Consider the following 12,412-nt stretch of genomic DNA (forward strand, 5'->3'; position numbering starts at 1 on the left):
AGTTGATCCCGAGACCAGTTCTCGTTTCCTTCCGTGCCACTCGTACTCTAGAAGTGCCCGGGTTTCGGGTGCAGGTTTTGAGGGGCAAAATTGAGCCTGGGAAGGGATGAGCTCAGCAAAGCCGACGGAATTGTCACAAGCCCGAAATGTGCCTCCGCGGTAACTTGGACTGCGCGAGAACAGGGCCCCGTCGGAAGCTTTAAACCTTTCAAATCTGTCCGCCCATTTTATGGATACGGAAACTGAGAGGTAGTGGGTAGAAGCATCTTCTCTGGAGACGACCTCGAAGATCTTCCTTCGTTCTGGAGCGTTTTCTCATATCGATTTCTGCTTTTAAGGGCTGTTGGGAGGGCGAAACTATACTTATTGGGAAAGAAGAGAGAGGTGTCTGGAAACAAACAAAAGAATTTATAAACAACACCGTGACTATAAATAATCTTAACTGTTCTTTAATGAATTTTGTATCCTGATTATTTTTCTGTTTGCTTTTGTGTGGAAATTATCATTTAGGTAACCTTACAGCTGAGTATCTTATAGAAAGAAACTTGAATAAACTCTGCTTTACCGCCGAACGTCTTTATTTACAATATTACCGTGGCATATGCTAAGGGCATGGCATCAGCTGTGCCTGGAAAGACATATTACATTGTTTAATACCCTTCCTTTAGTCTCTCATTAGTGCTTCATGAAATTCTAATTGGAATTTAATACAAGTAATTTCAGTTTTTATTGAATATGAACCTCCTACCGAAATTTTTACATTATTCTTTTGCTTAATGTACGAGACTTTCAAAAATCTAGAAAACCTTTAGTTGGAAATATAATGGAGAATTGGACGACAGTTGTAACAATAAGCTTACTTGATTGTACTTCTTAAAATACCTTTTAGTTTAACATGAAATTGATTGATGAGTAGGTGGAAATTTAAATTTCTTTCCAAATGTTATGAGAAAATAAACCTCCAAGAAAATTTTAATTATTTGCTTTTTGATCCTTCCACCTGGAAGAAGGCAACTGTCATTAAGAGCTAGCTCTGGACATGAAACAACTTGATTCTTCTCTAAAATTGATCTTAGTTTTTGGAAAGTAAAATGCTTTAATGTAATTATTAATGTAGTTGTTCGTTTAATTTATGTTGATACTGTTTTAGACGAACATGATTCAAATGAATAGGTCATTAATGTAACTGGTATGATGGTATGTATATACTTAACTTTTTAATCCAAGTTCTTTGTGCTTTGGGACTCAGTTGTGCCAAACTTGTATTAGAGGCAGTATTTACATGTTGAGGTAATTTTTACGTTGAGCAAAAAATGTAATGATTTAAACTAGACTTAAAAATAGTCATCAAGAATTTTAATTACAATTTATATATCATATCAGACACTTTTCCTTTTTTTTTGAGACAGGTCTCACTATGTAGTTGAGACTGATCTGGAACTCACTATGTAGCTCAGGCTGGTCTCGAACTCAGTGGTCCTCCTACCTCAGCCTTCCAAGTGCTGAGATTACAGGTGTGTGCCACCACGCCTAGCTAAGACACCTTTCAATATTGACTGACTTTCATATTTGTATTAGAACATGAGAGAAATGTTTTTTTTCCATTTTGGCTGGTGACTACAAATTTTTTAAAGGGCCAATTAAAAATGAAGTTTTCACCTTGTTTGATATGAATAAATACAGTTCTTTGGTTGAATAGTCTTCATTTCAGTTACTTTTTGGAGGAAGGTGGGTTAAATTAGCTTAACTAAATGAACTGTAGCTTTTTAGTGCTACACAATAGAGTGGCTACCTCAGAAGGATTTACAAACAAAATTGTAGAGGGCCTTAAGTTTAAAATTAATGTAGATGAATTTTATAAATATATGCCATCAAATGAATACCTCTTGATATTGTGCATGCCAGTTTTTTTATATATTTAGTGCATGATATATTTCTTAATATTTAGTGCATGATTTCCTTTACAGGTAATCAGTTAATGTTTGTTATGACGTGGGCTATATTGAGTTTTCTGACCAGTAATAAGTAAATTTAGATAACATTTGGGTTTTTTTTTTTCCTGTTACCTAGAACCAACACAGATCTATAGATTTCTTCGAACCCGAAATCTTATAGCAGTAAGTAGTCAATTAAATTCATCAGTATTACTTCAGTCTTAAAACTTAATCTGTATTTAATTTTAATATTCTCAAAACTTTCTTACAGCCAATATTTTTGCACAGAACTCTTACTTATATGTCTCATCGAAACTCCAGAACAAACATCAAAAGGTATATTTTATGAATCTTATATCAAGCTGATCAAACCATCTGAAAATTTTATCCTAAAGTGCTACCCCCCCCCCTTACTGGGAATCACTCAGGACCTTGTGCTTCCCAGGCAAGTGTGATGCTACTGAGCTAAATCCCTGCCCCTAAAATACTATTTCTAATTAATGTTTAACAATTAGCTGGGCATCGTGGTGTTTGCCTGTAATCCCAGCACTTGGGAGTCTGAGGCAGGAGAATTGCTCCTATTTCCAGGCCAGCCTGGGCTACACAGTGAGTTCAAGGCTAGCCTAGACTACAGTATCAAGACCCTGTTTCAAAGCAAACAAAAGGTTAATATAAAGGCCTGATGTGAAGTAGAGATTAGTTGAATTGATTGCAAAGTCTTTGTGTGGGGAATGTCTCTTTTCTTTATATAGCAGTGGGGATTGAACCCAGGGCCTCACATGCTAGGCAAGCTCTCTTAACACTAAGCTACATCCCCAGCCTACAAATGTAATTTTATTTATTTATTTTATGGTGCTGAGAATTGAAACCAGGGCCTTTGCACTGAGCTATATTCCTAGCCCTTTTCTTACTTTGAGACCAGGGCTTGCTGAATTGCTCAGCCAGGGCTTAAACTTTCAATCCTCCTGCCTCAGCCTCCGGAGTGCTGGGATTATAAGATTATACCTGACCCTCAAAGTAATTTTTAATGGTATCATTTTTGTAAATGGTATCTTTTCTTTTTTTTGGTACTGGGGATTGAACTCGGGTCCTTGCGCTTGCAAGGCAGTTGGTGGAACCACTGAGCTAAATCCCCTATCCAGTGGTATCATTTTTGTAAGTCCCAATTTATTACTTTTTTTTTTTTTAACTAATTTAGTAGAAAGGAATGAAGTCATTTTACTAATTTTATTTTGTGCCACTAGTTATTTTTGTTTTGGTAGAATTCCAGAATTTACTAAAGAAGTTTAATAGGTAATTTTAAAATATTTCTTATGTCTAATAGTAAGGGGTTAGGTTCTATAATGATGGCTTTAGAAAGTCTCATTTTATCTTTGGTAGTCTTAGTGAATTTTCAGGTAAACAGTATGAACATTCTCCGACTGCCTTAATCTGGTCTTAAAGTGGAGTCTGGAGATGTGGTACAGAGCTTGTTTTTGCTGTGTAACATTTAGTATTTAACCAAATGTACTAATAGAATGCATGTTTCTTGTCCTATTGCAAGAATGTATTGGGCTGGGGATTTAGCTCAGTGGTTCTGCCACCTGTCTCGCAAGCACAAGGACCGGAGTTCAATCCCTGGTACCCCCGCCAAAAAAAGAATGTATTTATTGAGTATATCAAGTAAAGTTTAAATTCCTATGAGACTTTCATAGTAAGCATTTAGTGGTGTTATAGTTGTTAGCCACTCATGGTGGCGCACGCCTGTAATCCCAGCACTGGGAGGCTGAGGCAGGAGGATTGCTGCAAGTTCGAGACCAGCCTGGGCCAAACAGTGAGTTCCAGAGCAGTCTGAACTACATAGTGAGACCCTGTTTCAAAAAACCAAAGGAAAAAACAAGAGAAAAAACAGTAAGCTGTTTCAGTATGCAGTACTTTTGACACTGAACTCCTTGGAAGACTCCTACTTATTAAGTAAGCATCCCATTTCTACAGCAAGACATAGTTAGATATATCAAGGTGTATTTTGAAGGATTGTCACGTTAAAATTGTTTTTCAGCAGTCTTTCTGAAATGATTAAGAAAGACGTTACATTTAATCAATAAAACTAGAACTAAATAGGGCCGGGGATTTTAGCTCAGTGGTTCCACAACCTGCCTCGCAAGCGCAAGGATCGGAGTTTGATCCCCAGTACCAAAAAACAAAAACAAAACCTAGAACTAAGTATAGGAAGGGAGCAATAAATTAGGTAACAGATTTGTCAGCTCTTGTCTACTGCTTCATTTGATCAGATGAGATCAGGTGTGTGGTGCGTTCAGGGTGGTATGGCCATAGACTACTCCGTTTGGTCTATGCCACAGTTCAGCAGAATTTTTCTGTAATGGACCTGATAGTAAATATTTTAGATGTTGTGTCCAGGAGGTAAAACAAGAATAATTGTGTGTGTGTGTGTGTGTGTGTGTGTATACACAACGTGTGTGTACTTAATATATGCACTACCAAAATGAGCACAATAGGCACTTAATATAAATGGAAGAATGTCTACAAATTTTTGATGAAATTTAATACACAATACAAAGTACAGTATTTTGTAATGTAAACTTAACTACTGAGAAATGTGAAATTCTTTTGTTGTGGAGTGGAGAGGAATTTGAGTTAGTGTTCTCCATCATCAGATCAATTGGTGACTGATAACTGAGGGCCTCTTGCCTCTGCATGCCAGACAGTTGTTCTGCTGCTGAGCTATAACCCCCCCACCCTTTTTAAAAATGTTTTATTTTGAGAAAGGAGTCTTGCTAAATTGCTCAGGCTGACCTCAAATTTGCAGTTCTCCTGCCTTTGCCTTTTCTGTAGCTGAGATTACAGATTATGGCACTCATCCTGGTTAAGGTATTTTAATATGGGTAGTCAGTTGAATTATTATCTAGGATCCTGCCTGATTTTAATTGTAAAAGTGATTAAGTTTTTAAAAATGAACTTGGAATGGGATATGGTGGCACATGCCTGTAGTCAGTACTCTGGGAGGCTGAGGAAGGAGGTTCACAAGTTTGGGCTCAGCCTGAACAACTTAGAACCTGTCTCCAAATAAAAGGCAAGGGATGTAGCTCTGTGAAGCCCTAGGTATGGTCCAGTACTATACACACAGAGAAAAGAGTTAATCCTTAAGTGGATTAAAAATACACATTTTAAAGCTAAATTTTAAAAAAATGTGAACCAAGACTTGTCATGTAAAGGTACAAGATCCCAATAATGAATGTAATTGTACTGTATACCTAAAATGTACCAATAAACTCAATAAAAGAAAAAAAAATAAAGCTAAATTTAAGGCTGGGCATGGTGGTGCATGTGTGTAATCCCTGCACTTAAGCTGAGGCAGGAGGATCACCATGATTTCGGGGCCAGCCAATCTGAGCTACATAGTGAGAGCCCCCCCCACCCCCCCCTGCGCGTGCATGCTCCTAAAACTAAATTAATCATTTTCCTCCTTGGTTATTTAGTAGGCTTTGTCTTGTGGGATGTGTTGTCTGTCACCAGGTGGAGATAGTTTAAGAAACTTGGTAGTAAAAACTGAAAATTTTCATTTATTGTCCTTTAGCTTTTAAAATACTCTCTTTGGAGCCAGGTATGGTGAACACCTATAATAAATAGTCCCAGCACTCTTAGTAGTCAGGAGGATCATGAGTTCCTGCCAACCTGGATTACATAGGGAGACTCTTAAAGAAATTTGGTAGCCAAGAAACATTTACATTCCACAGAATACATAGAAAAATGTATAGGAATTGCTTAATTCTCTTATTAAATGCCTGATTTTATATATGCTTTAGGAATAATTTTTAGCAAAGTACAGGTACAGCACAGTGGGTACCTTCAGATGAATGTTGTCGTCACAGTAGGTGTTGACTTGGGGCTGAGAATGTAGCTCAGGTAAGTGGTAGAGCTTTTGCCTAGCATGTGTGAGGACTTGCATTCTATTCCCAGCATTGCAAAAGCAAAAGGTATTGATAACTTTAAAAGTTAGCAGAATGGGGCTGATAAAAGGTTAGCAGGGTTGGAGATTTAGCTCAGTGGTGCTGCCACCTGCCTCACAAGTGCAAGGTCCCGAGTTCAGTCCCCTGTACCAAAAACAAACAAATAAATAAATTTAGCAGTGATTTTAGTCCTTTCTCAAATTGTTTTTGGAACTTCTTTCATTACATAACAATCCTTTTATTTTTGGTGGTGCTAGGGATTCAGCGTAGGATTAGGTCGTGCTCAGGCAAGCACTCTACCCCTGAACTACACTCTCAGTCCAATAACCATTACTGGAATAAACGTGTTAACTCCCTTTGAAGTCATATTCTCAGTTGTAATATTAAGTTTTGTATTTTTTAAATTTATCTTGTATCATAGAGGCATTCAAATTCTTTAGGCTACCCCTATGTAGCAATATAGGTGATAAGGACAACTTTTATCAAATCCATTTTTATAAATTTCATGTAAGCTGCTTCTGAAGCTTCTTGGGAAAAATTTTAGAAATTTCTTGAGTTTTTAAAAAATTCTTTTTGATGATCTTTTATTTATTTCCTTTATTAAAATCAGCAGTTGCTAGGTGTGGTGGCATACGCCTGTAATCCCAGCACTTGGGAGGCTGAGGCAGGAGGATCGCTGTGAGTTTGAGACCAGCCTGGGCTACATAGTGAGTTCTAGGTCAGTCTCAACTACATATACAGAGTGACACATTGCTTCAAAAATAAATAAATTAATTAATTAATAATCAGCATTGCCTTTTTAAAGAAAAAAATATTTGATGTTGGGGGAGGAGTTGGCTTTTGTGTAGCAGTTTATATGGTTATTATTTTTTCCTGAAGAAAGCTATGCTACCTTTATGATCTGTGCTATTTTAAATGGTTGTTACTATTCAGTTCTCCGCATGTGTATACAAGTTTATAACATTGAAAAAGATGAACCTTGGAATTTATTTTTAATCATATAAAGATAAACCTGTTATTCTTAAAACTTTCCAGTAACTTTAAAATCCTGTCTCTAGTGGTAATTTTCAGTATTTATACTGAACAGTTCTTTGTAGCGAGCTTAAAAGATTTTTTTTTTTTTTTGTCTTTTCTCATCTGTGGTGTTTGAAAATGTATTGCTATCTTTCACAAAGCACTTCTTACTATATATACTCTCTTGTATGAAATTTTAAAATTGAAGTTTTCAGTTACTCCAAAAGTAAAGAGTGGGTTTTATAAAAAGCTTTTTTGTTAAGGAAACCATTGTTTTTCATCTTGAATTTTAAACTGTCAATATTATTCTTTCAGTATTTTTACTTTGGGAGGCTGAGGCAAGAGGATCCTAAGATGGATCCCAGTCTTGGTAACTTAGCAAGACTTTGTCTCAAAATAAAAAATAAATAGACTGGGGGTATGTACCTCATTGCAAAGAGCCTAGGTTCAGTCCCCAGGACTGTCCAAAAGAAAAAAAAAAAAGGAATGAGCATTATACTAATTTGTATTACCTGCATCCTAACATTATAAAGTAAAACACATTAAGATTTTCAAGTCCAGGGCCAGGGATTTAGCTTAGTGACATTGCATCTGCCTGGCAAAGGCAAGGTTCTGAGTTTGATTGTCAGTACTGGAAAAAACATTTTCAAGTCCAAAATTTGAAAAGAACATGAACATAAAGTGATACATTCTTTTCCTATTTATAATCATTTATTTTTCCATTAACAAATTATATGTAGGTCTAGATTTTTAACTTCTATTTCTAGGACTTATAGAATACCTTGATAGCAGGATGAGGCTTGTTTTACAATCTATTCAGTGTTTAATTGCTTTGGGAGACTTAGGTTTTTAGTTTGTGAGAAAATTACTTTTCCTTTAAATATGTCAAATTAAAAGCTAATGGGTTATGATTTGTTAACTTCAAAATTTTTCATGTGCTTGCTTTGGTTAGTGCATACAATTTTTTCATAATTTTTTTTTTCAACTGTCTGTTATGACATACCCTTTAAGAACCTTCGGCTTGCCAGGGATTTAACTCAGTGGTTCCGCTGCCTGCCTCACAAGCACAAGGTCCTGAGTTTGATCCCCGGTACAAAAAAAAAAAAAAAAAAAAGAACCTTAGGCTTTTGCCAATAACATTTGAGGATGTCTCGGGAACTTCAGATATATTTTATAGAATATCCATTTTAATGTGATGGTGCTGGTATGTATTTGTTGGGTTGCTTAATACAAGTATGGCTGTTTAAAAATTTACATAGTGTTTGTTTAGTTCAGTTAGATAGACACTTGTACCCCTACCAAGAATAAGACAGTATACCAAACACTACATGCTTGCTTGAAGAACAGCAATTACTGTCCTTCAGAACCTTAAACTACTAGGAGCAACAAAATAATCACAGATTTCACATGTAGAAAATAGATCAAAATAAATACAAATCAGCCAGGTGTGATGGTATGTGCCTATAATCCCAGCACTTTGGGAATAAGCAGGAGGTTGGCAAATTGGAGACTTGCCTTGGTAATTTAGAGTTGTAGTGAGACCCTATCTCAAAATGCTTGGGGATGTAGCTAAGTGTGAAGGCTCTGAGTTTAATCACCAGTGCCACAAAAGTACATACGTATATACATGCATACTGAGAGCCACAGATCAGGAGAAATTACTGAGTTGGGGATAATTACAGAAGATTTTATGAAAAAGTTAGCATTTGAAATGAGGCTTGAAGACATGTCTGCTGTATTTTAACATACATTGTCTCAATAGATTCATTGTTATTAATCATCCATAATTTATCTTGCTGAAAATAATTTTAAAAGTCAGATTTCCATCTTGCCTATTATAGTTAAAATAAAGTGTAATTTGTTTGTTTTTCCCAGTTGAGAAGTGATTATTTTGTTTATCTGTTTCTTCCAGGAAAACATTTAAAGTTGATGATATGTTATCAAAAGTAGAGAAAATGAGAGGAGAGCAAGAATCTCATAGGTAAGATGACTTAACAGTTTACATTAAGTGATACATTGAGGAAAGACAAAAAAGCTATAGTGATCATTTCCCTAGTGATCACCTCAATATTGTCAATAGTTAGAAAAAACTTACACTTCAGTTGGTCCAAATCAATACACAAATCAGGAATCCCTCACAAAGAATCCTTAGGTTTAAAGCTGATTGAAAACCCTTGGTGTTTGGGAACTCGCTGATTTGTAAGGCAATTGTGATTGTCATTGTTAGCAAGTTCTGGTATTTCAAATTAATATCTATAACTTGCATTTTGTTGTTGTTGTTGTTGTTACTGGTTTGTTTTTTGTTTTTTTGAGAGAGGGTCCCAATATGTAGTTCAGCCTGGACTTGAACTCATTATGTAGTCCAGGCTATCCTTGAACTCATGGCGATTCTCCTGCTCCAGCCTCCCAGAGTGCTGGTATTACAGGCATGAACCACCATACCTGGCTTTGCATTTGGTCTTAATTTTACTACCTCATGATGGAGGGAGTAGAGACTCTTTTGTTTTTAGTTTTTTGAGCAGGGTCTCACTATATAATTTAGGCTGACCTCAAATGTAGCCGTGCTTCCTCAGCCTCCCCAGTGCTAGGATTACAGGCATGCACCACCATGACTGGTGTGTTTTGTTTTTTAAAACAGGTCTCACTATGTAGGTCAGGCTGGCCTTGAACTCACTATGTTGCCCAGGCTGGCCTCAAATGCCTTCCTGCTTCTGGGGCTATGGATGTGTGCTTCCACATCCACCTGAGACTCTATTTATAGTATACTTATTATGTGCTTGGAGCTTCACGATATCACAGCTCTTTTAAGTATATCCTCACATGAGAGGTTCTCTTTCTGTCTTCCTCCCTCTTATCCAGATCTTAGGCAAAATACTCTTTTTTTTTTTGGTACTGGGGATTGAACTTGGGACCTTGCGCTTGTGAGGCAGGCGGCAGCACCACTGAGCTAAATCCCTGGCCCAAAAATATTCATATTTATATATTCAAAATATAAAAATGTCAATTCTATATTTGACATATTTCTCACGTGATAGTTTCAGAAACTTGACCCTTTGGGCAGAGTCTACTTATTGTAAGATTTTAACTGTGTAATGAGAACTAATCCCTAAGTGTTCTGAATTTAATGTCTCCTTTTACTAGATAGTGTGCTTCTCTTTATTCTTTGTCTCTTTTTTGTTTGTTTTTCTTGAGACATGTCTCTATGTAGTTTAGGCTGGCTTTGAACTCACTATGTAGACCAGGCTGGCCTCAACTCGTGGTCCTCCTGCCTCAGCCTCCCAGGAGTGCCGGGATCACAGGCATGTGCTACCATGCCTGGCCTTCTATTTATTCTTTGACATGTAAATTAATAAAATTCAGTATTTTAAAGAGAAAGAGGAACTTTGGTGGTGTTTGTTCATTCATTGACTACTTTAAGAATGAATAACTAGAAATTCTGGATTTATTTTTTTTTTAGTGTTGGAGTTTGAACATACATATTTGAGGCAAATGTTACCACTGACCTATGTACATTCATAGCCCTCTTCAGAAATGCAGTAATGCTGGGTGTTGTGGCATGTGCCCATAATCCTGGTACTTTGGAAGGCTAAGGCAGAAGGATCACAAGTTTAGGCTCAGCTTGGGCAATTTAATAACTTAGCAAAACTCTGTCCAAAATTTACAAAGTATGGGGGCTGTAGTTTAATTTGAACGCCCAGGGTGCAATCTCAGCACTGCCAAAGAAAACAAAAGGAGTTGGAAAAATTGTCACAAAGTATTTTTCTGTATTTCTGTTGTTGTTTTCAGACATGGTCTTGCTATGTAGTTCAGGCTGGTCTCAGCCTCCATAGTGATGGGTTTATAGGTATGTGCCACCAAGGCTAGTGTTTTTGTTTTTCTCTTGAAGTATGTATTTATCGCAATACTTAACAGTACTTTAGTTTTTTCTTTATTTTTCTTTATTTAGGTACTGGGGATCAAACTCAGGACCTTGTGCTTGTGAGGCAGGCAGCAGCACCACTAAGCTAAATCCCTGGTCCTTATTCTTTTGAGGCAGGGTTTCACTGTGTAGTTCAGGCTGGCCTTAAACTTGCTCTGTAGCCTAGACTGGCCTCGAACTCTGGGTAATACTGCCTCAAGCCTCCCAAGTGTTGTGATTACAGGCATGTGCCAACACACCCAACTTCTCATTATTTTAGTGACTCATAAAAAGACTTCCTTTTTGTTTAGTTACACACGCAGAGGTTATCGTTATTATTTTTGCAGTGCTGGTGATTGAACCCAGGGCTGTGTGTGTGCTAGGCAGATGTTCTACCAAGAAGCTGCCTCTCAACCCTTTTTTATTTTGAGATAGGGTCTTGCCAGTTTGCACGAGGTAGCCTTGAGTTTGCAGACTTCCTACTTCAGCCTGAATAGCTAGGATTTCAGGCAAACGATATTGCCCTAACTTTAAATACTTATGTAAGCTTGGCTTATGAATAAGTAGCTTTGGTAGTTAATTCTAGAAGCTGAGATCTTAGCTCTTTGCTTAGTTAGTATACCGTAAGTGGATAGACCTGAGACTATTCCTAGTGCTATTCCTAGTGCGTGTGAAGCACACTCCCCTCTCCCCCTCCCCCCATCCCTCCATCTCTCTCCCTCTCTCTCCCTCTTTCTGGTACTGAGAATCAGACCCAGGTCCTTGTGCATGGTAAACACTCACTCTGCCACTGAGCTATGTTGGCCAGCTCCCTTGGGACCATTTTTTACTTGTAGTAGTCAGAGCCGCATCTCACTTCCTGCTTTTTTTCTCCACTGAAGTTTGCTGGCTGGGTTTTCAGATTTCAAATGGCTAGGAAGAAACCTTGATATTTTCTTTTATGTTCCCTATCAAGATTTTAGTTGACTGTTAACCTGTACACTATATATGACATTGTGTTTGATAAATATCGCAGAGCTTCCCTAAGAAGGCATGTTGTGAGGGAGATATACTGGTCAATTCTCTGAAACGTTGTTCCTTTTGACCCGGTGAAATTTTTTTTTTTTTTTTTCTGACACTGGTGATTGCACTCAGGTCCTTGTGCTTGCAAGGGAGGCGCTGGAATCACTGAGCTAAATCCCCAGCCCATGACCCAGTGAATTTAACAGCACCTTTTTAATTTTTGGGATCTATCTGACTTGGCCAAGTAAATCCCATCCCTCCAAAATATATGGATGTGTCAGTGTTGCTCTCAGGTGTTAAGATGGATTGGTAAGGTATTTTGTTTTCATTTTAACCCCCAGACTCTAGTTTTATTTTGCTTCAGTGTATTTCTCATCTTAAGTAAGTTACACATAGTCCCGCCACCCTGTGGCCTCCCCCTTACTAGTGATGGAACTTGGGAACTTGTACTTTTAAGACAGGTATGGCACCACTGAGCTATATCCCTGGCCCCTGTTAAACATAGTCTTATTCTACTAAATTTATCACAGAGGATTGTGTGAAATAACCATAGGTATCACTATTATTATTATGCCAGGAGTGTAATTTTTTTTTTTTTTTTTTTTTTTTTTTTGGGT

At 37.3% G+C, this 12,412-nt stretch overlaps 1 protein-coding gene across 3 annotated transcripts in view; it reads left to right on the top strand.

Annotated features, from left to right (window-relative positions):
- The first annotated feature begins 131 nt into the window (after positions 1-131).
- The window catches only part of Suz12 (SUZ12 polycomb repressive complex 2 subunit), a 51,224-nt gene continuing 38,943 nt past the window's right edge, over positions 132-12,412 (top strand). For 2 of the 3 annotated variants that reach the window (XM_033762889.1, XM_010642365.3), the window contains exons 1-4: positions 132-159; positions 2,071-2,117; positions 2,206-2,270; positions 8,808-8,876. In XM_033762889.1, the coding sequence (XP_033618780.1) occupies positions 147-159; positions 2,071-2,117; positions 2,206-2,270; positions 8,808-8,876 (194 nt within the window). In that variant the 5' untranslated portion in view covers positions 132-146. The remainder of the gene's footprint in view (positions 160-2,070; positions 2,118-2,205; positions 2,271-8,807; positions 8,877-12,412) is intronic. The other variant, XM_010642366.3, reaches the window with a different exon arrangement.

Source organism: Fukomys damarensis, unplaced genomic scaffold, assembly GCF_012274545.1.
Source record: "Fukomys damarensis isolate Sample0158 unplaced genomic scaffold, DMR_v1.0_HiC HiC_scaffold_13, whole genome shotgun sequence".
Taxonomy (NCBI): Eukaryota; Metazoa; Chordata; class Mammalia; order Rodentia; family Bathyergidae; genus Fukomys; species Fukomys damarensis.